The sequence below is a fragment of the Pelophylax lessonae genome (assembly GCF_965119305.1).
Source record: "Pelophylax lessonae genome assembly, chromosome: 10".
In the NCBI taxonomy this organism is placed as follows: Eukaryota; Metazoa; Chordata; class Amphibia; order Anura; family Ranidae; genus Pelophylax; species Pelophylax lessonae.
The window spans coordinates 78,406,178-78,429,700 of NC_138777.1; the positions used below are offsets into that span (position 1 = coordinate 78,406,178).

At 41.5% G+C, this 23,523-nt stretch overlaps 1 protein-coding gene across 1 annotated transcript in view; it reads left to right on the forward strand.

Annotated features, from left to right (window-relative positions):
* The window catches only part of CD81 (CD81 molecule), a 104,098-nt gene extending 82,554 nt beyond the window's left edge, over window positions 1-21,544 (forward strand). The window contains exons 5-8 of the mRNA XM_082270450.1: window positions 9,400-9,510; window positions 10,445-10,513; window positions 13,891-13,974; window positions 20,915-21,544. Of these exons, the coding sequence (XP_082126576.1) occupies window positions 9,400-9,510; window positions 10,445-10,513; window positions 13,891-13,974; window positions 20,915-20,977 (327 nt within the window). The 3' untranslated portion in view covers window positions 20,978-21,544. The remainder of the gene's footprint in view (window positions 1-9,399; window positions 9,511-10,444; window positions 10,514-13,890; window positions 13,975-20,914) is intronic.
* The last annotated feature ends 1,979 nt before the right edge of the window (window positions 21,545-23,523 follow it).

Here is a 23,523-nt window from a genome sequence, read left to right on the forward strand (position 1 = left end):
GAAATTTTTCATTTATATGTCATTGCTAAGGGTCATGTCAAACTACACAACTCAGTGGTGGCAGGATCACTAGTGATTTACTTTGTCCACCTTGAAAAATGACAGGCTTCATTTAAAGTCAAAATAAGGGCGTTACACTCACCATTTAACAGTCCCTTGCTTGCACTTCTTCTGTGTGCCGGTCTTCTGCCATCTTTATTGGTTGGCACAGGATGAAGTCACTCCTGCGCATGTGCAGAAGCCGGTCATTCCGGTACACAGAGACCGGCCCAGCGCTGCAAGCTGAGCTGCGCAAGCACAGCTCAATTTACAGCGCTGGAGAAGATAGCATGGGAGGCACAGTGGTATAGTGGTTAGCACTTTCACCTAGCAGCAAAAGGGTCGCTGGTTTGAATCCCAACCTGGACACTACCTGCCTGGAGTTTGCATGTTCTCCCTGTGCCTGCGTGGGTTTCCTCCGGGTACTCCGGTTTACTCCCACACTCCAAAGACACGCTGCTAGGTTAATTGGATCCTGTATAAAATTGGCCTTACTGTGTGTATGTGAGTTAGGTACCTTATATTGTACGCTCCTTGAGGGCAGGGACTGATGTGAATGTACAATGTATATGTAAAGCGCTGCGTAAATTGACAGCGCTATATAAGTACCTGAAATAAATTAAAAAAAATATATAAATAGCAAGCAGGCAGGTAGGGGCATTTTATTGCAGAAGAGACATTGCCTATCTCTTCTGCAATAAAAGACTGCCTTCTCTACAGTATGTTTGTTACAGGAGAACTTCAGTTCCACTTTAATTGGCGACTGTGGAGGAGCACCTATATGAGACCATAGTGAAAGTCCACAGAGGGACAAGGGGGGAATTGGGAGTACAGTAAAGCCCCGCTCCATCGCGGTTCAGTTTTTGCGGTCCCGGTATATTGTGTTTTTTTTTTGTAATGTTATTTTACTATATAAATCATTAAAAATGAAATATTTTTGTGTTTTCCATAGCTCTTGCTATGTCTCTCAGTATTTTTTATGTGTTTAAATGAGTTTCTATTGTTTTATTGTGTTTAAAGACCTTAAAATGCTTTTACATGAACAGTGACATGCCTACAATGCATTTTAACCGCCTTAGCGGTATCCCCGAGCGTGACTCGGGGTAGGAATTTTCTGCTATTAGCGGTATCCCCGAGTCACGCTCGGGGTCAATGGGCAGAGCGTGCAGACAGCGCAGCGGAGCTTCTCTTACCTTATCCTGGCGATCCAGCGATGAGCTCTCATTGCTGTGACCGCCAGTGAGATCTCCGCCGCTCGTCTGTCGGTAGGAGGACTTCCTAGTTCCGTTCCCTGCAGCAGCAATGCTGCATGGGAGCGGAACTAGGGAGGGAAAGTCAAAAAAAAAACCAAAAAAAAAAAACGTTGCACAAAACACATAACACATTTTATATTATATATATATATATATATATATATATATATGCATGCATATATATATATGCATATATATATATATATATATATATGCATATATATATATATATATGCATATATATATATATATATATATATATGCATATATATATATATATATATATATATATATATATGCATATATATATATATGCATATATATATATATGCATATATATATATATATGCATATATATATATATATATATATATATATGCATATATATATATATATATATATATATGCATATATATATATGCATATATATATATATATATATATATATATGCATATATATATATATATATATATATATATGCATATATATATATATATATATATATATATATATGTATATACGTATATATATATGTATGTATATATATATATATACATATGTATATACGTATATATATATATGTATATATATATATATATATATGTATATACCTATATACACTCACACATATATATATATATATATATAAAATTATATTATTGATTAGATTATAATTCATGCGTTATATATATATATATATATATATATATATACACACACACACATATATATATATATATATATATCTATATACACACATATATATATATATATATATATATATATATATATATATATATATATATATATACACACATATATATATAATATATAACGCATGAATTATAATCTAATCAATAATATAATTTTATTATATATATTATATATTAAATAATAAAATAATATTATTGATTCGATTATAATTCACTTGTTTGTGTTTCAAATTTATCACATCTGGGATGTGTACTAGAGACTTGTTTTGGTCAGGTTTAAGTCAGTAATTACTAAGAATTGTAGGCCTATAATACATAACGCCAAATTTCCATGAAAAGAATTGTACCGCTTTTGGAACAGAATTCCTGACAGAATCATACCGCCAGGGAGGTTAATAGGGTTTTTCTATTTCGCGGATTTCCACTTTTTGCGGCTGGGTACGGAGCGTAACCCCCGCAATGGAGGGGGGTTTACTATATGCGATACCAAATAAATAAATATGATACAAAATGTAAATGTAAATATTGAAAATTGTTATTCTAAAAAAGATTTTTTAATAGTACAAAACACAGTAAAATACATCAATGAAGATCATTGTTGAGTAGGGTAAAAAAAAAACATGAAAGCATACAAAAGGACATTAATGTATATATACGGGAAAGCCCCTAATATACAGTGCCTTGCAAAAGTATTCGGCCCCCTTGAACTTTTCAACCTTTTGCCACATTTCAGGCTTCAAACATAAAGATATAAAACTGTAATTTTTTGTGAAGAATCAACAACAAGTGGGACACAATCATGAAGTGGAACGAAATTTATTGGATATTTCAAACTTTGTTAACAAATAAAAAACTGAAAAATTGGGCGTGCATCTGTAATACAATTACAGATGTCAGAGATAGTGGACACAGAAACGCTGACGCATTTCAACCTGAAGTCTTCTTCTGGGGGTAGATGTCCACTTTACACAGTTATCTACAACAGTTATACCAAGAGTGATAATGACTATACTAGCATTTAAATAGAAAACAATAAAACAGCAATAATAAAGCAAAAAACGACCCATCAAACACTACTTACAGTGAATAGATCAACATGTAAGAAGAAATCTCTATATTTGGTCAGGAAACCAACTGTGTCAGAGACTCCAAGAGGACCTCAAAGGGATTACAGCCAAAGTTCCCAAAACCGCACAAGGGATCAAGAAGTAAAGAGGCGACAAGATCGTCTTGCGCTGCTCAGAAGGTGGCCTTTTTAGTGGCTATCACCTCTGCACGCAGGGTGTCGGAACTGGCGGCGTTATCCTGCCGTTCACCTTTCCTAGTGATTTACAGGTATAAGGTGGTTCTTTGCCCCTGTCCGTTATTCCTTCTTAAGGTGGTCTCTGACTGTCATTTAAATGAAGAGATTGTGTTGCTTTTCCTGTGTCCCAGGCCTAAACATTTGAAGGAAATTACCTTGCATGCCTTGGATGTGGTCCGGGCAATTAGGGTGTACCTGGCAGCTGAGTCTTTTTCAAAGTCAGACTCTGTATTTGTGTTCACGGATGGACTTGAAAAGGGTTGTCCGCTTCCTCTGCAACCATTTCCAGATGGATCAGACACGACGGTGGTTCAGGTCTATTCCATCAGGGGTCAGGTTCCTCCTCTACCTGTCAAGGCGCACTCTACTAGGGCGCTCAGTGCCTCCCGGGCTTTCCGCCATCAGGCGTCAGTGACGCAGGTTTGCAAGGCGGCCACCTGGTCATCGGTGCATACTTTTACAAAGTTTTATAAAGTGGATGTGTTGGTATCTGCGGATGCTTCTTTTGGCCGCAAGGTTTTGCAGGCTGCTGTTTAGAGGACCTGATCCTCTTTGAGGGTGTGTTGTTTTTTTCAGGTGGGCTCCAGTTGTTTGGTTGAGCTCCTGTTGCCTGGTTGGCTAATGTTTAGCCTTGGGAATTTTTTTGTTCCCACCTCACTGCTTTGGGACATCCCAATGATTGAACGAAAGAGAAAATGGGATTTTTGACACATAAAATCAATTTCTCTGATGTTCATTGACGGACACAGCACTCACTCCTCTGTGGAGTTATAGTTCTCCTAACGCTGCTTGTAACAAAACTGGCAGAGAGAGGGAGTATTCCCCACATAGGACTGCTCATGGGTGTAGCCAGAATTATTTTCTGGCTAGTGTCCTACTCCTGTAGGGGGCAGTATAACCCAATAGTTATGACTATCAGGAGCTGTGTCCGTCAATGAAGATCAGAGAAATGGATTTTACGGTAAGTCAAAAATATAATTTTTTGCATGCGTGTTTGGCGTTAATGCATTCTATTGGCCAGAATATGAATTTACTCTGGCCATTAGAATGTGTTAACCCGTCAGGCCAAACGCTCATCTTTAGAACATGTAGTGATGATTTTTTTTCCTGCCTCTAAACACTCCTTCTAAATGCCTGTAAGTGCCTATGTGTGCATGGACATAAAGGCTAACATAAAGGGGCGAATAAAAGCAAAAAAAATTCAAACGTCTATAAAACGGGTTTTTGAACTGCAGTGTGCATGAGGCCTAACTCTTCTGCTTTAAAATGGAACTAAACCCTTTCCATCTTATGGTGCCCATATGCTAGGTGAAAAATCGGTTATTTCGACAGTTCGTTCGATTTTCGACCAGTTAATAGGCATGAATCAAAAATCATTTGTGATGTTTTTGAGCCAAAAAATCTAAGGAAAACTTCTGCTGAACAGACAATAAATTGAAAAGTTAAGCCCCGTACACACGCAACGATTATCGGCCGACCGGTCGTCTGTCTTTTGTCCAGAGTGGTGTTTTGTTGGTTGGAATATGCTCTAGACTGCACACGAATTTTCTCGCCCGACAAAATTCTACTTCAGAAGTGATGTCATGTGTTGGTTTGCTTTCTTTGTGTTCTTTCTTCTCTGAGCATGCCCAGACTTGCTCATTAGATTTTTCCCTGTCGAAATCTGTACTGACTGCACGAAAATCGTCCGTGTTTTGACGGCGGACAAAAATTTTATAGCCTGCACACCAGATTTTTTTCGCCCGAAAAGTCGGAGTCGGTTGTCGGAAGCATCATACTAACAAGCCGAATTTCAACGCGTGTGTACGAGGCTTTAATGTGTTTCTTGCCTGTTAAAGATTGGACTTTTGGTACTGCACATATGTGACCCAGAATCAAAAAAACGAACGAGAAACTAATTCATTTATGTCCAGTGTACAATTTATCATTCAAACTTTGGTTATATTATGATGGCAATATCGTTGCTCCAACGACTTTTTTTTTAGAACACACGTTCAAACAAATTTTTTGACAGGTGTTTGGCTAGCATTACGCTGGCCATACACGGACAGAATTTCGGCTGTTTGCAGACTGAAAGGTTATTCCTCGTTCGAAAGTGAATTGTCCATTAACTGATAGAATAAGCTTGTTTATGTGATTATTTCCATGTTCATAGTGATCGTTCGATAACAATAAAAACATATATAAGACAGAATATTCTTTTTGTTTCGATTATAACATTCAAGTATACACTTTCCTTGAAACGGTAAAAGTTTTTGGTTCAGATCCATCGACATTAGCCAGGCCCGTGGTCGAAATCGTCAGTAAAGTAACGGCACGAATGTCGAACGATCTTTCCGAAAACGTCAAGTTTTGGTCAAAATGCTGTGCGTGTATGGGCAATATAAGTCTTGTTTTGATCTGTAACTGCCGTGGAGCTGCACATGTGATCAGTTATGACTCCAGCTATTTGGTGGTTTGACAGTTTGGTTGAGCGCACAAGCAAATGTGACAGCATTCCCGGCAGTCTGGAAATATAACTGTTTTATGAAAACATTAACCGCTTGTCGACCGCCGCACGACTATTTACTGCGGCGGTCAGCCCCTCACAGGCAGAGCGACGTAGTACTACGTCGCTAGCCTGTAAGGGTCTAGGGAGCGAGCGAGCGTGCGCCCCCGGAGGTGCGCTCCCGCGCGGTCACAGACCCCCCCACGCGTGTGACTGGCGGACCCGGTCACTCGGCGATCGTCGGTGCAGAGGGAGAAAGGCAGGCGGCTGATGTAAACAAGCCGCCTGTCATTCTCCCCTGTGTAGAAATAGTGATCATACGGTTCTACTATGTAGGACCGTTGATCACTGTTCCTACACCTCAAGCCACAGCCAATCACAGTTAGAATCACGCCCCTAGGGACACACATAACCCCTCCCTCTCAAAAAAAGTTAACCCCTTCACTGTCAGTGTAATTTTACAGTAACAGTGCATATGTATAGCACTGATTACTGTAGAAATGTCACTGGTAACCCCAAAAGTGTCAAAAATGTCAGTCAAGGGTCCGATCTGTCCGCCGCAATGTCGCAGTACCACAAAAAAAAACGCAGATCGCCGCCATTACGCATTAAAAAAAAAACAACAAAAATGACAAAAATCTTTCCCTTTGTTAGTAAACACGATACCATTTGCGCAAACCAATCAAAATACGCTTTTTGCGATTTTTTTTTACCAAACATATGTAGCATAAAACAAATTGGCCGAAAATGTTAAAAAATTTTGATTTTTACATTTTTTTTTGGGGAATTTCATATAAAAAAATGTGAAAAATATTGTTATTTTTGCAAAATTGACGCTCTTTTTTTGTTTATAGCGCATGATCAAAAAATCGCACAGGTGATCAAATACCACCAAAAGAAAGCTCTGTTTGTGGGAAAAAAAGGACGTCAAATTCGTTTAGGTACAGCGTCGCACGACCGCACAATTGTCCGTTAAAGTCACGCAGTGCCGAATTGCAAAAAAACCCTGGTCGGAATGGGGTTAAAATCTTCCCGGGGCTTAAGTGGTTAAATCGATGGATTTAGTTCTGCTTTAAACTCTCCAATCCAGGAGTCTCAAACTGGCAGCCCTCTAGCAGTTGCGGAACTACAAGTCCCATCATGCCTCTGCCTATGGGAGTCATGCCTGTAACTGTCAGCCTTGCAATACCTCATGGGAATTGTAGTTCTGCAAGAGCTTGAGGGCCACCAGTTTAGGACCCCTGCTCCAAAACAAATAAAACTGTGTAGACTTGAATTAGTATTTAATGAATATGGTTGCCATGGGCTGCAGCATCTTTGCCCTGTCAGCCTTGCAGTAATGAGAAAAGGCAAGGTCTCAACCTTACCCAGTGCTAGGTGTAGCTAAGGGCTCATGCACCCCAATTTTTGTTTGTGGCTTTTGTTCCTCATGCAAGGCAAAGTATATAGTGCCTTGAAAAAGTATTCATACCCCTTGAAATTTTCCACATTTTGGCATGTTACATCCAAAAATGTAAATGTATTTTATTGAGAATTTATGTAATAGACCAACACAAAGTGGCACATAATTGTGAAGTGGAAAACGATTAATGGTTTTCAAAATTATTTTTACAAATATGTGAAAAGTGTGGCGTGCATTTGTATTCAGCCCCCCTGAGTCAATACTTTGTAGAACCACCTTTCACTGCAATTACAGCTGCAAGTCTTTTTGGGTATGTCTCTACCAGCTTTGGGGATGCCTTTACCAGCTTTGGGTATGTCACTACCAGCTTTGGATATGTCTCTACCAGCTTTGGGGATGCCTCTACCAGCTTTGAGTATGTCTCTACCAGCTTTGGGCATGTCTCTACCAGCATTGGGTATGTCTCTACCAGCTTTGGGGATGCCTCTACCAGCTTTGGGTATGTCTCTACCAGCTTTGGGTATGTCTCTACCAGCTTTGGGTATGTCTCTACCAGCTTTGGGGATGCCTCTACCAGCTTTGAGTATGTCTCTACCAGCTTTGGGCATGTCTCTACCAGTATTGGGTATGTCTCTACCAGCTTTGGGTATGTCTCTACCAGCTTTGGGGATGCCTCTACCAGCTTTGAGTATGTCTCTACCAGCTTTGAGTATGTCTCTACCAGCTTTGGGTATGTCTCTACCAGCTTTGGGTATGTCTCTACCAGCTTTGGGTATGTCTCTACCAGCTTTGGGGGTGCCTCTACCAGCTTTGAGTATGTCTCTACCAGCTTTGCACATGTAGAGACTGACATTTTTCTTCTTTCCAAAATAGCTCAAGCTCTGTCAGATTGAATAGAGAGCTATAGAGAGCATCTGTGAACAGAAATTTTCAAGTCTTGCCACAGATTCTCAGTTGCATTTAGGAGCTGCATCCGCCCCACGGGCCGCAGTTTGGAGAACGCTGGTCTAGGGCATAGATCTTGTTTTTTGATAAGGCTAGGCAACTAATTGGGGTTAGACTGGCCACACAATGCCTTATGGAGGGGGGGGGGGGTACAGAATCAGGCCCTAATATCTACTACTACAGTAATAGATGAGGATTAGCAGGGTTTGTGACATATATTATGGCCTATGGAAGTGGCAGTAATGACTTGTAGCTGGGCTATTTATGAATTATGAAAACTCATCTCTTCAGGGAAGCCTATCCTGCCATCAGCTAATAACTGAATCGTTTTTTTCTTCCATCCGTTTATCCCTCACTGCTATTACCTTTTGGTCCCTTTCACACGGGCGCCTCAACTAAGCAGGATCCACTTACTTAGCAGGGGATCTCTACACCGATCCTTGCTGAGCAGGCAGATGACTGTTCCTTGTCCACTCAGCACAGACACAGTCCCACTCTGCTCTTTGGGACAATCGGATGGAAACAGACCACCTGTCCATTTCTATTCCATATGATACGATCTGCCGGACGGATGGGGAATAGGGCCAAACAGATCTGTCTGTTTTCGGCAGACAGGATCAGATGGTGGTGGGTGTCAGCGGTCATGTGTCCGCTGACACCCGCCATGCCAAAAAAGAAGAGACTGGAGGGTCCGATAAGGTCCGCCTGAAAAACTGACAGGCAGATCTCATCAGACAGCCCGTGTGAAAGGGCCTTTGTTCCACCAGCCCCTCCCTGTTAGATTGTATGCTCACAGGAGCAGGGCCCTCCTATCCCTCTTGTATTGAATTGTATTGTTGTTGTATTGTCTCCCTTTATATTGTAAAGCTCTAAGCAAACTGTTGACGCTATATAAATCCTGTATAATAATGATATAATATTAAAGGAGTAGTTGAAGCAACAAATTACCAGGAAGAGAGACAGTCTCTCGGTGATATTCTGCTCTGTTCATTTTGGGGAGATTTTCTATGTTGACCTGTAATCAGACGCTGGGTGGATCACCATGTCAGGTACTAAAGGTTGACTGTCCAGTGATAGTCCAGTAGCCCCTAGTTATGTTATATTTTTCTTTTCACTCTGCTGTGCTGCACTGGCAGATGGAAAGGGAGAATCTGGTTGGTTTGGGCAATGCAGACTTCCAAGAAACAGTTCAAACACTCATAAAATTACGCTATGTGACATTGCAGATAAAAATTCATCATTTTCTTCATATCAGGTGTCGAAGGAGATAAAACAATTCTATGATGAAGCTTGTGAGCAAGCAAAGAGTAGCAAGAAAGAAGAGAGAGACAAGGCTAGACCCGTGGTCAAAGTCTTTCATGAGACGGTAAGGCAAACTTGAAACTGATAAAATATGTGGTACAGTGATGGGTTTATTGTACTGAGAGATATGGCTGCAGTCTAGAGCCCACAAAAAGTAAACTAAAGACTGCTAAAAACTACAGTCTCATCATGCCACATAGTTTAGAGGGTACTCCTGTTTATTTTTAATGGACCCCCAACTTCCATGCATGCAGTACACAATGTATCTGATCACAATGCACTACAAGATATATACACTATAATGTCAAAAGTATTGGGACACCTGCCTTTACACGCACATGAACTTTAATGGCATCCCAGTCTTAGTCCGTAGGGTTCAATATTAAGTTGGCCCACCCTTTGCAGCTATAACAGCTTCAGCTCTTCTAGGAAGGCTGTCCACAAGGTTTAGGAGTGTGTCTATTGGAATGTTTGACCATTTTTCCAGAAGCGCATTTGTGAGGTCAGGCACTGATGTTTGTCCACTAGATGGAGCTAAGTATCATAGGAATTTTCTATAATACTCAGCTCCATCTGGTGGCAACATGTAGTACTTTCTGCTTAATATTAATGATTTACATACTTCTACATTCTGTATTTTGTTTTGAACAAATACTCAAAAAAACTCTTTTAGATGAATAGAAGCAAAAATTTCAAATCAGTACTACGTGTTAGGGATGTCCAGGGAACCACAATGAAACCTTGGGACTTCCAGTGATCAGATATGCCATTCTTTTATTGGAGTTTAGTAAGAATGTTTTTGTTGTCTTTGTGTTATTATCTTTTGATTGCGGGGCCTAAGAAAAACTGAAAATGGGGATCCCAGTAAATGTTTGGAGTAAATACTGAGCACCTTTGTTCTATGCTAATGTTTGTACATATCATTTTTAACTTTTATCCTGTTATTTTGGGGTAGATGTGACTAGCTGCCAATCTTTCTGCAATCTTTCATCTTTTAGCTGCAGTGCTGTTCAGATGATCTAACAATTGCGGGTGACAGTCTGTGTCCGGAAGGAATAAAAAACATGGTGAGTATACAGGAGAGTGTTGTGACAGTACTTGGTATTTGTGACTGAACACATATGAAAACAATGAACGTCTTTTTGACCACAGTGTGTGTTATCAATAAAACTGATCACATAGTGCTCAGCATGATGTTTGCTTTTATTTCTCCCCTGCACTAGTACAATGATAGTTTTAATCATATTGGTTGCTATGGGCAACGGCTAAGCTGCAAGTTTCCTTCACAGAAGTTTATACACAGGTCTGAGTTTAGGCGTCTCCTTTACTTTGTCAAAGACCGTTTGAGCGGTTGCAGAGTTGCCATCAAATGTGGGAAGATTAACACCCGTGTCATATGTTGTCCTCAGAGCTCACACACCTTTAGGCCCTTTTCACGGCTGATCCTGTTTGTGATCTGCCTGCTGATCAGAGCAGAGCGGGCAGATGGCAAGTCCTTGTTTGCTCAGTTTCTGCAGAGCAGACACAGACCTAGCCGGCTCTGCTCTATGGGCGGCCGGGTGTAAACTGACTCTGCTGTCTGTTTCCACCTGACTGCCCTCTGATTCCATTTGATGAGGGGGGAGGGGACATACCCCTTTTCGTTTTACTTTAGCAGGCCAGATCAGATTGGAGGTAGGATTGCTCTTTAGAAGGCACTACTCATGTAATGAAGCCCTTAAAGTAAACCCATCGTAAGATGAGGGGGTGGGGGTTTTTTGATCTTTGAGGTGGTATAAAGTAAGTTTTTGCCTCCGTCCCTATATCTGAAAAAGCAAGGGGGTTTTTTGGTGTCTCACGCCAAGGTAGTGGGACTTTATGGGCAAGTAATATTCAATCCAGAAAGAATAAATAAAAATAATAAATATAAGATAAAAATTCAAATTTATTAACAATCTTGTAAAGACAAGGATAAATGGTATAAATAGTATTGTATCTCAAGATGTGAGTATTAGTGTTGGGTATAGGCCCAATGTGATAAAGATAGAAGGGGGGATTCTAGGTGAATCCGTGACACATGTGGTAATTGTGACAGTTAATATGGATTCTTGTCTCTGTGCGTCCCGAATGAAATCAGGAACAATTTTTACAGAGTTTCATCCATAGTTTCTGACGCGTTTCGGCTATATCAGCCTTTTTCAAAGGTTTCTGTCACCCAGTTGTTTTTTCAATCCTGTTTCTGCAAACCAAAGAATATCCCTCTGCATCCTCCAAGCCTGCAGCAAGGAGCCGTAAGGTACCACAGTCAAATTTAAGAGGTGTTTATATATGAATCTCTACTCAAAGTTCAAGTGGTGTCTTAGATAATTAATTGCAGAGTTTGAATGAGGACGAAGGGGAGGTGTCTCTTCCACTGTTTCACTCAAGGGATGAGCTATTGCCCCGTTATTTGGGGGAGGTTTGAAGGAAAGGCAGGGTCCTTCGCAGCATGCAGCTCCACGTCCGTCCTGTTCCCTCAGCGGTATATGAACACCTCTTAAATTTGACTGTGGTACCTTACGGCTCCTTGCTGCAGGCTTGGAGGATGCAGAGGGATATTCTTTGGTTTGCAGAAACAGGATTGAAAAAACAACTGGGTGACAGAAACCTTTGAAAAAGGCTGATATAGCCGAAACGCGTCAGAAACTATGGATGAAACTCTGTAAAAAGTGTTCCTGATTTCATTCGGGACGCACAGAGACAAGAATCCATATTAACTGTCACAATTACCACATGTGTCACGGATTCACCTAGAATCCCCCCTTCTATCTTTATCACATTGGGCCTATACCCAACACTAATACTCACATCTTGAGATACAATACTATTTATACCATTTATCCTTGTCCTTACAAGATTGTTAATAAATTTGAATTTTTATCTTATATTTATTATTTTTATTTATTCTTTCTGGATTGAATATTACTTGCCCATAAAGTCCCACTACCTTGGCGTGAGACACCAAAAAACCCCCTTGCTAACCCATCGTAAGATAATTACAAACACTGACATTTTTCACTCTGCTTCCAAAAATGTTGGCTGAGTAGTCTTTAGTTGTTCTAGGGCAGAGACCCAGAATAGGGGACACAGAAAATGAAGTTGGAAAAGAGTAGTGAGTAACTACTGAAGATAAAACAAGGAACATGACATCCAGGCAACTAGCATTTTCAGGAGTAGCAATAGCAGCCTTTCTTATTTCACTTATATTTCTCATATGACAGGTGTCCTTTAAGCCAGAATCCTTGGTTTATTTTGTTCCCACAGCCCGAGGATGCCCCCCGGTGGTATGAATGGAGATGGCTATGCCAAAGCCACTACCGGTGAACAAAAAAAAACACCTATTGTCATGGGCAACCTATAAACAGACCTACCTTTTTACTCCATAGTGCTCTGCATTCCTAGGATCCTTAACCACTTCAATACCAGGCACTTTTCCCCCTTCCCGCCCAGGCCAATTTATAGCTTTTAGCGCTGTTGCATTTTGAATGACAATTGCGTGGTCAGGGTGAATCTGCTGTCTCAAGGACTGATCTTCCATCCTGCTTTACAGTCGCTGGCTTTGACGGCTTGGCTGTTGAACGCCAGGTGCTGAAGGATAGGGGTTTATCTTAGTCGGTGATTCCTACACTGTTGAAAGCTAGAAAATCTACTTCTAGGAAGATCTACCATCGTACGTGGAAGACGTACATTGCGTGGTGTGAGTCTCTTGGGGTTCATCCTCACTCCTTCTCGGTGGATTGGATCTTAACCTTCCTTTAACGGGGGGTTGAACAGAAGTTGGCCTTGAGTACCATCAAAGGGCCAGGCATCGGCTTTGGCGGTCTTTTTCCAACGACTTTTGGCCTCACACTCCCTGGTGGGTACCTATCTTCAGGGTGTCCGACATTTAGTTCCTCCGGTGCGGGCTCCGTTGCCGCCCTGGGATCTTAATTTGGTGCTTTCAGCTCTACAGAAGTCTCCCTTTGAAAATATTCGGGAGGTTTCCCTGCTTGCGCTGCTCGAAAGGTGGCCTTTTTAGTGGCTTTTACCTCTGCGCGCAGGGTGTTCGGAAGTGGCAGAGTTATCCTGTCGTTCACCTTACCTGGTGATTTACAGGGATAAGGTGGTTCTTTGTCCCTGTCCTTTATTCCTTCCTAAGGTGGTCTCTGACTGTCATTTGAATGAAGACATTGTGTTGCTTTCCCTGTGTCCCAGGCTAAACATGTTACTGAGTCTTTTAGGAAGTCAGACTCTGTATTATTTTTTGCAGACTGAAAGGTTATTCCTCGTTCAAAAGTGAATTGTCCATTAACTGATAGAATAAGCTTATTTATGTGATCATTTCCATGTTCATAGTGATCGTTCGATAACAATAAAAACATATATAAGACAGAATATTCTTTTTGGTCATTTACATTTTCTCCATTTTTATTTTTTTTTATTTTAGGATTGTCATGAGAGAATTGATGAACTGTTTCAGTCCAAGCTGCACTTGGTTGGGATTGCAGCTGCAGTGGTGGCTGTCATCATGGTAAGATAACCGACTTTATTGTCTAGATTCGAATCTTCTCAAACTCAAAGCAACTTCATAAAACTTGTTTCTAGTATTTCAATAAAAAAAAAGTCTCAATTTGCATTCATCACAAATATATTGGAAAACCACACATTTTATCAAGGCGCCTACATACAGTGTGTTCCCTACTGTAATATAAGGGAGAACCCAAATTGGCATATATGACAAGGAGTAACTTGAGCTAAAGCCTACCTGGACAATACCCCCATCTTTCCTTAACCTCCCTGGCGGTCTGATTATATCAGTATTTTTCAATGTCAAAGCGGTACATTGTTTTGCATGGAAATATGTTGTTTTACATTGTAGGTCTGTAATTCTTAGGAAAAAAACAGTAAAAGTGAATAAAAATTATTAATAAATTAATTAATTAATAAATGACCATATATACTCGAGTATAAGCCGACCCGAACATAAGCTGAGGCACCTAATTTTACCACAAAATAGTGGGAAAACGTATTGACTTGAGTATAAGCCTAGGGTGGGAAATGCAGCAGCTACTGGACCCAACTGGACCACCCCGAGACACAAAACAAGGGCTGCAGGCATGGTACAGGAGATGCAGGGCTGTTGGCATGGTACAGGAGATGGTACAGGCATGGCACAGGATATGGTTCGGGCATGGCACAGGAAATGGTTTGGGCATGGCACAGGAGATGGTACAGGCATGGCACAGGAGATGGCACAGGATATGGTTCGGGCATGGCACAGGAGATGGTACAGGCATGGCACAGGAGATGGTACAGGAGATGGTACAGGCATGATGCAGGAGATGGTACAGGCAAGGCACAGGTGATGGTACAGGCATGGCACAGGTGTTGTTACAGGCATGACACAGGAGATGGTACAGGCATGGCACAGATGGTACAGGAGATGCAGTGCTGCGGGCATGGTACAGGAGAATGTCCTGTACCATGCCCGCAGCACTGCTTGAGGAAATGCAGGGGCTGCGGAGGAGTCTCACCTGTCCGTGAGGCGCCTTACATTTAAAAATGGCGCCGCCCAGCGCCAACACATCACCACGCATGCACCGCTGATGCTTGGGCAAGCCCGTACACGTTCGGCTATTCCCGGGCAGACGGCGCATGCGCGGTGACGCGTTGGCACCGGGCGGCGCCATTCTTAAAAGGTAAGTGAGACTTATACTCGAGTATATACGGTAAAACATTATTAATAAAAATAAAAGGAATAAAACGGTAAAAGTGCAGGCAGGGCACTGGACAAAGCACTAGGGACAAAACTAAGGTGAAATGGTTTGATACAGTAATGTAATTCTAACAGATTACAATGTATCATATCATGTTTTGTGTACTTTTCTTTAAATTTCCTGCCCTGTTCCGCCCCCCCTGCATCGCGGCACTCGTGCCTGTGTTCCATCAGAATACCGCTACCTATCATATTCTGCAACCGGAAGTAACATTCGAATATTTGAAAATGAACCCCGAGCCACACTCGGGATTACCGCCAGGGAGGATAAAGCTGAAGTATAGGTATGGTTTTTTTTGCATAGTTGCATTGGTCCATCTTGGACTAAAGCAAGTATTCATATTCCATACATGTGAGAGCGAACAATTATTGTAGTGTTGACTCTGCTACAGTGATCTCCGCAATGTTCTGGGTCCTATGCCAAGCAGCCTTCTTTCTGCATTGTTTTTGTAGAATCGGTACTGCTGCCATTAATGGAATGCCTTGTATTTTTTTAATTAAGAGACGTTCACTGATTGGTTGAGGAGGAAATTGTGATGTCCATTGCCTCACCTCTCCACCTCATCCAGACAGTAAATGTTTGCATTCTTTAAAAAATTAAATAAAATATGGTACAACTTTTTGATAGTTTTGTATTATACAGTAAAACCTTGGATTGCGAGCATAATTCGTTCCGGAAACATGCTTGTAATCCAAAGCACTCTTATATCAAAGCAGATTTCCCCATAAGAAATAATGGAAACTCAGATGATTCGTTCCACAACCATTTATTCATAAGTCAATGTGATAGGCTGTGTAACCATAAAATGTCCATCCACAAATGGCGCCTCCACAAGGAGATTAGAAGCAAAATCCAGCAGGAGCTACAGAGTATAAAAGAGAAGAGAGGCGCCTCTAAGTGCAGCAATATGGTTACATTTAATGAAGATTCAACATTTAGCAACTCACATGGTTGATGATTAAAATAGGCACATCTAAGTATGCAGGCATCCGGGGTAAAGGTGTCCACATAGATCATCCTCTGCACCACCGGCTCTTACCACTGTCAGTCAGCAGTCGTGACCGGGAAGACTACCCTGCGGTAGAGCGATCTGAAAGCGAGGCTTGAAGCGCTCATGGAGCACAGTGTGGAAGGGATGACATCGAGGACAGTGCAGAGAACAGTCTATGTGAACAGCTTTACCCTGGATACCTGCATACTTAGATGTGCCTGTTTTAATCATCAACCATGTGAGTTGCTAAATGTTGTACCTTCATTAAATGTAACCATATTGCTACACTTAGAGGCGCCTCTCTTCTCTTTTATACTCAGTGGTGACGTGACGCTACTTGTATATCAAGACATCGCTTGTATATCAAGTCAAAATGTATAAAAAAAATTTGCTTGTCTTGCAAAGCGCTCTCAAACCAAGTTACTCTCAATCCAAGGTTTTACTGTATATGCTTTTTTCTATTTGGCTATGCTACATGTTCAAATTGTATTTTGCTTTATATAGCCAAAGTTCAACATATGTTACTTACCTGTTTTCGTTTATCAAAAACCTAATAAAAAGTTTTGAAAGAAAAAAATAAATAAATACAAGGCGTTCTATAAATGGCTACAGTGCAAAGGGAGCGAACCCCTGTATTTACTAGGCAGAAGGAAAGCCAGTGGGCACAGGTCACAGAAGAACGTGGCAATCACTGTAGTAGTGCCAACTACTACAGTGATTGTCCTCTTCCACAGCGGTCCCAGAAGTATGGAATATGCATACGTACATTGATCCAAGCTGCACCCTTGTAGGTATGCAATAACAATCCTACCTAGACAACTTTAAGCAGACATGTCTACTTTTCTTTATCTTCGCTCCCTGTGGTATTTCCCAAAATATTTTTGATTGTAAGCTTTTAGATATTTTTTACAGCATCCCATGCTTTGGAATAGAATATTGTTGCAACTTTGACATGATCAAGTGCTGTTAATAAGTCTGTGGTTGTTGAATGTAAGCACAACACACTGAGAGGTTTCAATAGCCTAACATTGTGTTAATCTCAAACTTCACCTGACTTGAACCAAAGCTTAAGGAGTCAGTTAAGTTCCTTGATCCAGAGCCAAAACTACACTCGTGGGTTATCTGGCAGAGGGTGTTCAGCCTTTACACATGCAAAATTTCATGTTCAGTTTTTTCCCAGTCTGGTAAATTCAGAAAAATTACGGAGCCTTGAACTTTGCAGATACATGATTTATTTAAAGTGGGGAAAAAATGAGAACAGGCAGGAGTTTACCTGCAGAAAAGAGACTTTTTTTTTTTTTTTTTTTACAGCCGAATGGCATTTTTAAATGGGCAACAAGTGTATAATTTTTGCCTTTAAAGTAAAGCTTTGTGGTCTTGGCATATGTACAAACCCATTCAGCTGTCTATTCAGGGGGAGGTAAAACCATGGTTCAACCTCCTATTTTTACCACAAGCCCCCAAACTCTAGTGTAAAAAAATAAAAAAGCCTTTATTTGACTCGGGCTGTCCAAAAATTTGGTGTATGACTCATAAATGACTCCATACAGAACTTTCAACTTTCTTGGTATAGGTCACATCAGATGAAGAAAAGCAACCCAGTGAAGAGCTAAGGATAGCCCCTAGTCCTAGAATAATAAAAAAAAAAAAAAAAAATTGTTGAGGCACCCAAAGTCTTGTATATTGATGGGTAACGGATCTTCAATAAATGACTCCAGTCAAACATTTTTTTAAATTTTAGAGACTAAGGAATTGCAAATGCTACTGACAAGTTCAATAAGAATTATGGAGCCACCTAGTGGCCAAATTAGGAGGCCACAGCTGCCATGCACTACACTAATGTCAACCCAGCTGCCTGAATGGAAAAAAAAATTAGGAGGTTGCTGCACTAACTATGCAATGTTAGTACAGTGATCTCTCCGCGGTGCTATTGTGTTCTGACAGGGAGATCGTCCCCCTGCCAGAACACACCAGTCAGTCTGGACGATGCCGATCGGCTGCTGGTTTTCCAGCATGCTCTTTCAACAGAAGCCTGTTGTGAGATCAGCTTCTGTTGGACAAGTAGCTGTACACAGCAGCCCAAAGTTGGCTGGTTTCTACTGTAACGGCTAATTTCAGCCCGTGTACAGGGCTTTACATTCCAACATGGAATACCTGTGGAGTAATAACCATAGGTGACACTAGGAAACAAGTAGTCATCCATAGGCAGCAGTGCAGTGGAACAACAAGAAGGAGGCAATTAATTTAATAAATAAAAAAGCTGAGGCCCAAGATAATTACTAGATTATAGATATTGAAAGTGTTTAAAATACGGCTCTGCTTTTTACATTGAAGGCAAGCTGACAGATTCTCTTAATTGCCTTTTTTTATAACTGCCTTCCATTTGCTGCCCCATTCGCCTGATAGATTATATCTGGTAATGGGGTACCATGTGATTGTCTCCCACAATGGAGTTCAGCAATTTACCAGGCCAGAGGGCTGTCATATGGTGAGGGTGGGTGGTAATAAAGAACACCCCTGCCTTTCCCCCCATCCCTAAACACCTAGCCCAACCCTAAAATTACTTAGCTGCATGTCACTGTTCCAGCACTGTCTCTGACTCCAGCACCGCTCCCCTTTCTGCTTTCATAGGAGAAACTGAAGGCAGCAGAGCCATAGGCCCCTGCTGCTGTCAGTCAAAGTTCTGTGAGGAGTGAGCGGGGGTGTGGCTTACCAGTGCTATGTGTGTCCATGGATGCACACAGCCTGCCATGGGAACTCACCCAGAAGGGTACCTCCTTAGCACCCAGGAGGCACCCGGAGGAAGGTGAAGCTGATAACATCAGCAGAGGACTGCCAGAAGAGGCGTCAAGAAGCGACATATCTGTGCAATCTCATTGCACAGAGCAGGTAAGTATTACCTCTTTTTTATTTGAAAAAAAAAAAAAACTGTAGCCTTGAGTATCAATTTTAGTGTAAGCAGCTCAGGTGGGGTATTTATTGAATCTGTGGGCAAAACAGAGGTCCACTTTAAAAAAGGGAACCTTCCAACAAGAGTTCCTTGCTTTTCTCTACTGCATGATTTACAGTATCTCACAAAAGTGAGTACACCCCTCACATTTTGTAAATATTTTATTATATCTTTTCATGTGACAACACTGAAAAAATGCTACAATGTAAAGTAGTGAGTGTACAGCTTGTATAACAGTGTAAATTTGCTGTCCCCTCAAAATAACTCAACACACAGCTATTAATGTCTAAACCACTGGCAACAAAAGTGAGTACACCCCTAGTTATAAATGTCCAAATTTGGCCCAATTAGCCATTTTCCCTCCCCGGTGTCATGTGACTCGTTAGTTTTACAAGGTCTCAGGTGTGAATGGGGAGCAGGTGTGTTAAATTTGATGTTATCACTCTCACTCTCTCATACTGGTCACTGGAAGTTCACCATGGCACCTCATGGCAAAGAACTCTCTGAGGATCTGAGAAGATTGCCAAGACCCTGAAACTGAGCTGCAGCACGGTGGCCAAGACCAAACAGTGGTTTAACAGGACAGGTTCCACTCAGAACAGGCCTCGCCATGGTCTACCAAAGAAGTTGAGTGCACATGCTCAGCATCAAATCCAGAGGTTGTCTTTGGGAAAAAAAACTTATTGTTGCAGAGGTTGAATGGATGGGGGTTCAGCCTGTCAGTGCTCAGACCATACGCCGCACACTACATCAAATTGGTCGTCCCAGAAGAAAGCCTCTTCTAAAGATGATGCAAAAGAAAGCCCGCAAACAGTTTGCTGAAGACAAGCAGACTAAGGACATGCATTACAGGAACCATGTTCTGTGGTCTTATGAGACCAAGATAATTGTATTTGGTTCAGATGGTGTCAAGCGTGTGTGACAGCAACTAGGTGAGGAGTACAAAGACAAGTGTGTCTTACCTACAGTCAAGCATGGTGGTGGGAGTGTCATGGTCTGGGGCTGCATGAGTGCTGCCGGCACTGGGAGGTTTCAGTTCATTGAGGAAACCATAAATGCAAACGTACTGTGACATACTGAAGCAGAGAATGATCCCCTCCCTTCGGAGACTGGGCCGCAGGGCAGTATTCCAACATAACAACCCCAAACACACCTCCAAGATGACCACTGCCTTGCTAAATAAGCTGAGGGTAAAGGTGATGGACTGGCCAAGCATGTCTCCAGACCTAAACCCTATTGAGCATCAGTGGGGCATCCTCAAATGGAAGGTGGAGGAGCGCAAGGTCTCTAACATCCACCAGCTCCGTGATGTCGTCATGGAGGAGTGGAAGAGGACTCCAGTGGCAACCTGTGAAGCTCAGATGAACTCCATGCCCAAGAGGGTTAAGGCAGTGCTGGAAAATAATGGTGGCCACACAAAATATTGACACTTTGGTCCCAATTTATACATTATCACTTAGGGATGTCTTAACTTTTGTTTCCAGTGGTTTAGACATTAATGGCTGTGTGTTGCGTTATTTTGAGGGGACAGCAAATTCATACTGTTATACAATCTGTACACTCACTACTTTACATTGTAGCAAAGTGTCATTTCTTCAGTGTTGTCACATGAAAAGATATAATAAAATATTTACCAAAATGTGAAGGGTGTACTCACTTTTGTGAGATACTTTATCTAGTGTTCATGCTGAATTTTTGTTTATTTTTTTGTTTTTCTCTCATTAATTAATTCTATTATTTCCATTCTCTTTAGATTATTGAGATGATCTTCAGTATGGTTCTTTGCTGTGGAATTCGGATCTACTCTGTGTACTAAAGAATGTGCTTTCTCCATTGTGTAAATAATTGCACATCTTCTATTCCCTTCCTCCCATCCCTATTCATGTCTTTTTATTAACACTTGTTACCTGCTCTGATGGAGCCTGTGCTGAGGTTTACAAACGCAGAACAAACACTAAAGTTTGCTTCTGTCCATCCTGGAAATTGCAGCAACAAGGCACTCATGAAGTTCTGACCCTATAGAATGTACTTGCTTTGTTTGTGGGACTCTCACTCCTAGTACTGCCTTTGTGTGACACCAGGTCATACTGTCACTGCCACATATAAAGGGTCCAGTGGAGTTGACTTACCTGCCATGTGCAGTGACTAATAAGTCAACTTTTGGGCATATCAGTGCCTTTTTGCTGCGAGTTCCCAACTCAGGCCACTCCTGTGTAAAATATATTGTGATCCTGCTTTTGGGGGCAAGGACCAACCCCAACAGCTTCCCCTGCCCTGCACGATCCCCCCACAATCTGTCATTAGAAAAATAAATATATATATAAACATGTATAAAAATTCTCATTAAAATTCTTTACAGGGGCTTTTTTCACCCCAACACCAATGTGTTTACTCTGCTTATTTCTTTTCAAGGAATACATGTCACGTGTAGATAAAGTCACATGGCAGCCAGACCGTTTTCAGTGGACACACACACACTACCTTTCCTTAAGGTTCATCATTTACAACAGGAATACAGAGACTGCCATTGCTCATCTGCTTCTGAAAATGCTAGCAATTGGTGCTGAGACTTTGACTAATGGGTTTTAAAGTGTTACTAAACCCACAACAGTAAAATCAGTGTGTATATGCAGTAAAGCATGCTTGTTATATTCACTGTGGAGCCTAAGGGGTTAATCCTCTGCATTGTGTAAAAAGGCTGTTTGATGCTGTCTCGTCTGATCCTCCCCTTCTTTTACTATCCCCAATCCATCTGCTGAAAGTACAGAGCCTTGGGGGGTACTCTGCACATTAGGGATGCACCGAAATGAAATTCTTGGCCGAAGCCGAATAATAATGAAATGCTTGGCCGAAGGCCGAATACCGAACGCGGTGTTTCGCATTTTTTCCATTTATTTTGCCAATTTTTAGGGGGCATGCTGATGGGCACATTTTATGTTAGGGGGCACTCTGATGGGCAAAACAAAACATTTAAATCAGCGTTGCTCTTAACATAAAATATGCCCATTAGCATGCCCCTTAAAATAAAATATGCCCATCAGAGTGCCCCTTAACATAAAATATGCTCATCAGAGTGCCCCTTAACATAAAATATGCTCATCAGCATGTCCCTTAGCATAAAATAAGGGGCACGCTGATGGCCACATTTTATGTCAAGGGAGCACTCTGTTGGGCACATTTTTTTTCTTTTTTTTTTTTTAAGGGGCACTTTATAGGGCACTCTAATGTAATGAGCATGGCAAGTGGCAACAACATATGGCAGTCTGCACACTAATGCTTGTGCAGCTGCCAGCTACCGTATTCTCCCCCAAATGTGCTCAGCTCCACATCACATACCTGAACTGCAGCCAGAGCCAAAAGCCGCGAACAGGGGGGCGGGGCGTGAACCTAGTGTGAAGGAGCCGCAGTCAGGAGCAGGGGGCGGGACGCGCGCGTGACATCACACCCCCTACTCGCGGCCGGACAGGACACCGGCGGCGTGTGAGAAGGGAGCCGCAATGAGGAAGGTGAGCGGTCAGGGCGGAAGCTGACATTGTTCAGCTCAAAATTATTTGGCCTTTTGACTTATTCGGCCGAACGCCGAAAGTGCTATTTTCTCTATTTTCGGCCGAATAATGTTCGGCCGCCGAATATTCGGTGCATCCCTACTGCACATGATCAGTTTGGTGTGTATTGCTAGAGAGGTTTTTTCAGCCCATCAGCACTGTCCAGACAGAGGGTCAGGGTCCTGCAGCCTCATAGGACAGAGGAGAATGAAAACTCCTCCTACAAGCTTTAACCACTTAAGCCCCGGAAGATTTTACCCCCTTCCTGACCAGGGGGTATTTTGCGATTCGGCACTGTGTGACTTTAACGGACTATTGCGACGCTGTACCTAAACGAATTTGACGTCCTTTTTTTCCCCAAAAACAGAGCTTTCTTTTGGTGGTATTTGATCACCTGTGCGATTTTTTTGATCATGCGCTATAAACAAAAAAAGAGTGACAATTTTGCAAAAATAACAATATTTTTCACATTTTTTTTATATGAAATTCCCCCCCCCCCCCCCAAAAAAAATGTAAAAATCAAAATTTTTTAAAATTTTTGGCCAATTTGTTTTCTGCTACATATGTTTGGTAAAGAAAATCACAATAAGCGTATTTTGATTGGTTTGCGCAAAAGTTATTGCGTTTACTAACTAAGGGAAAGATTTTTATCATTTTTGTTGTTTTTTTTTTTAACGCGTAATGGCGGCGATCTGCGATTTTTTTTGTGGTACTGCGACATTGCGGCGGACAGATCGGACCCTTGACTGACATTTTTGACACTTTTGGGGGTACCAGTGACATTACTACAGTAATCAGTGCTATACATATGCACTGT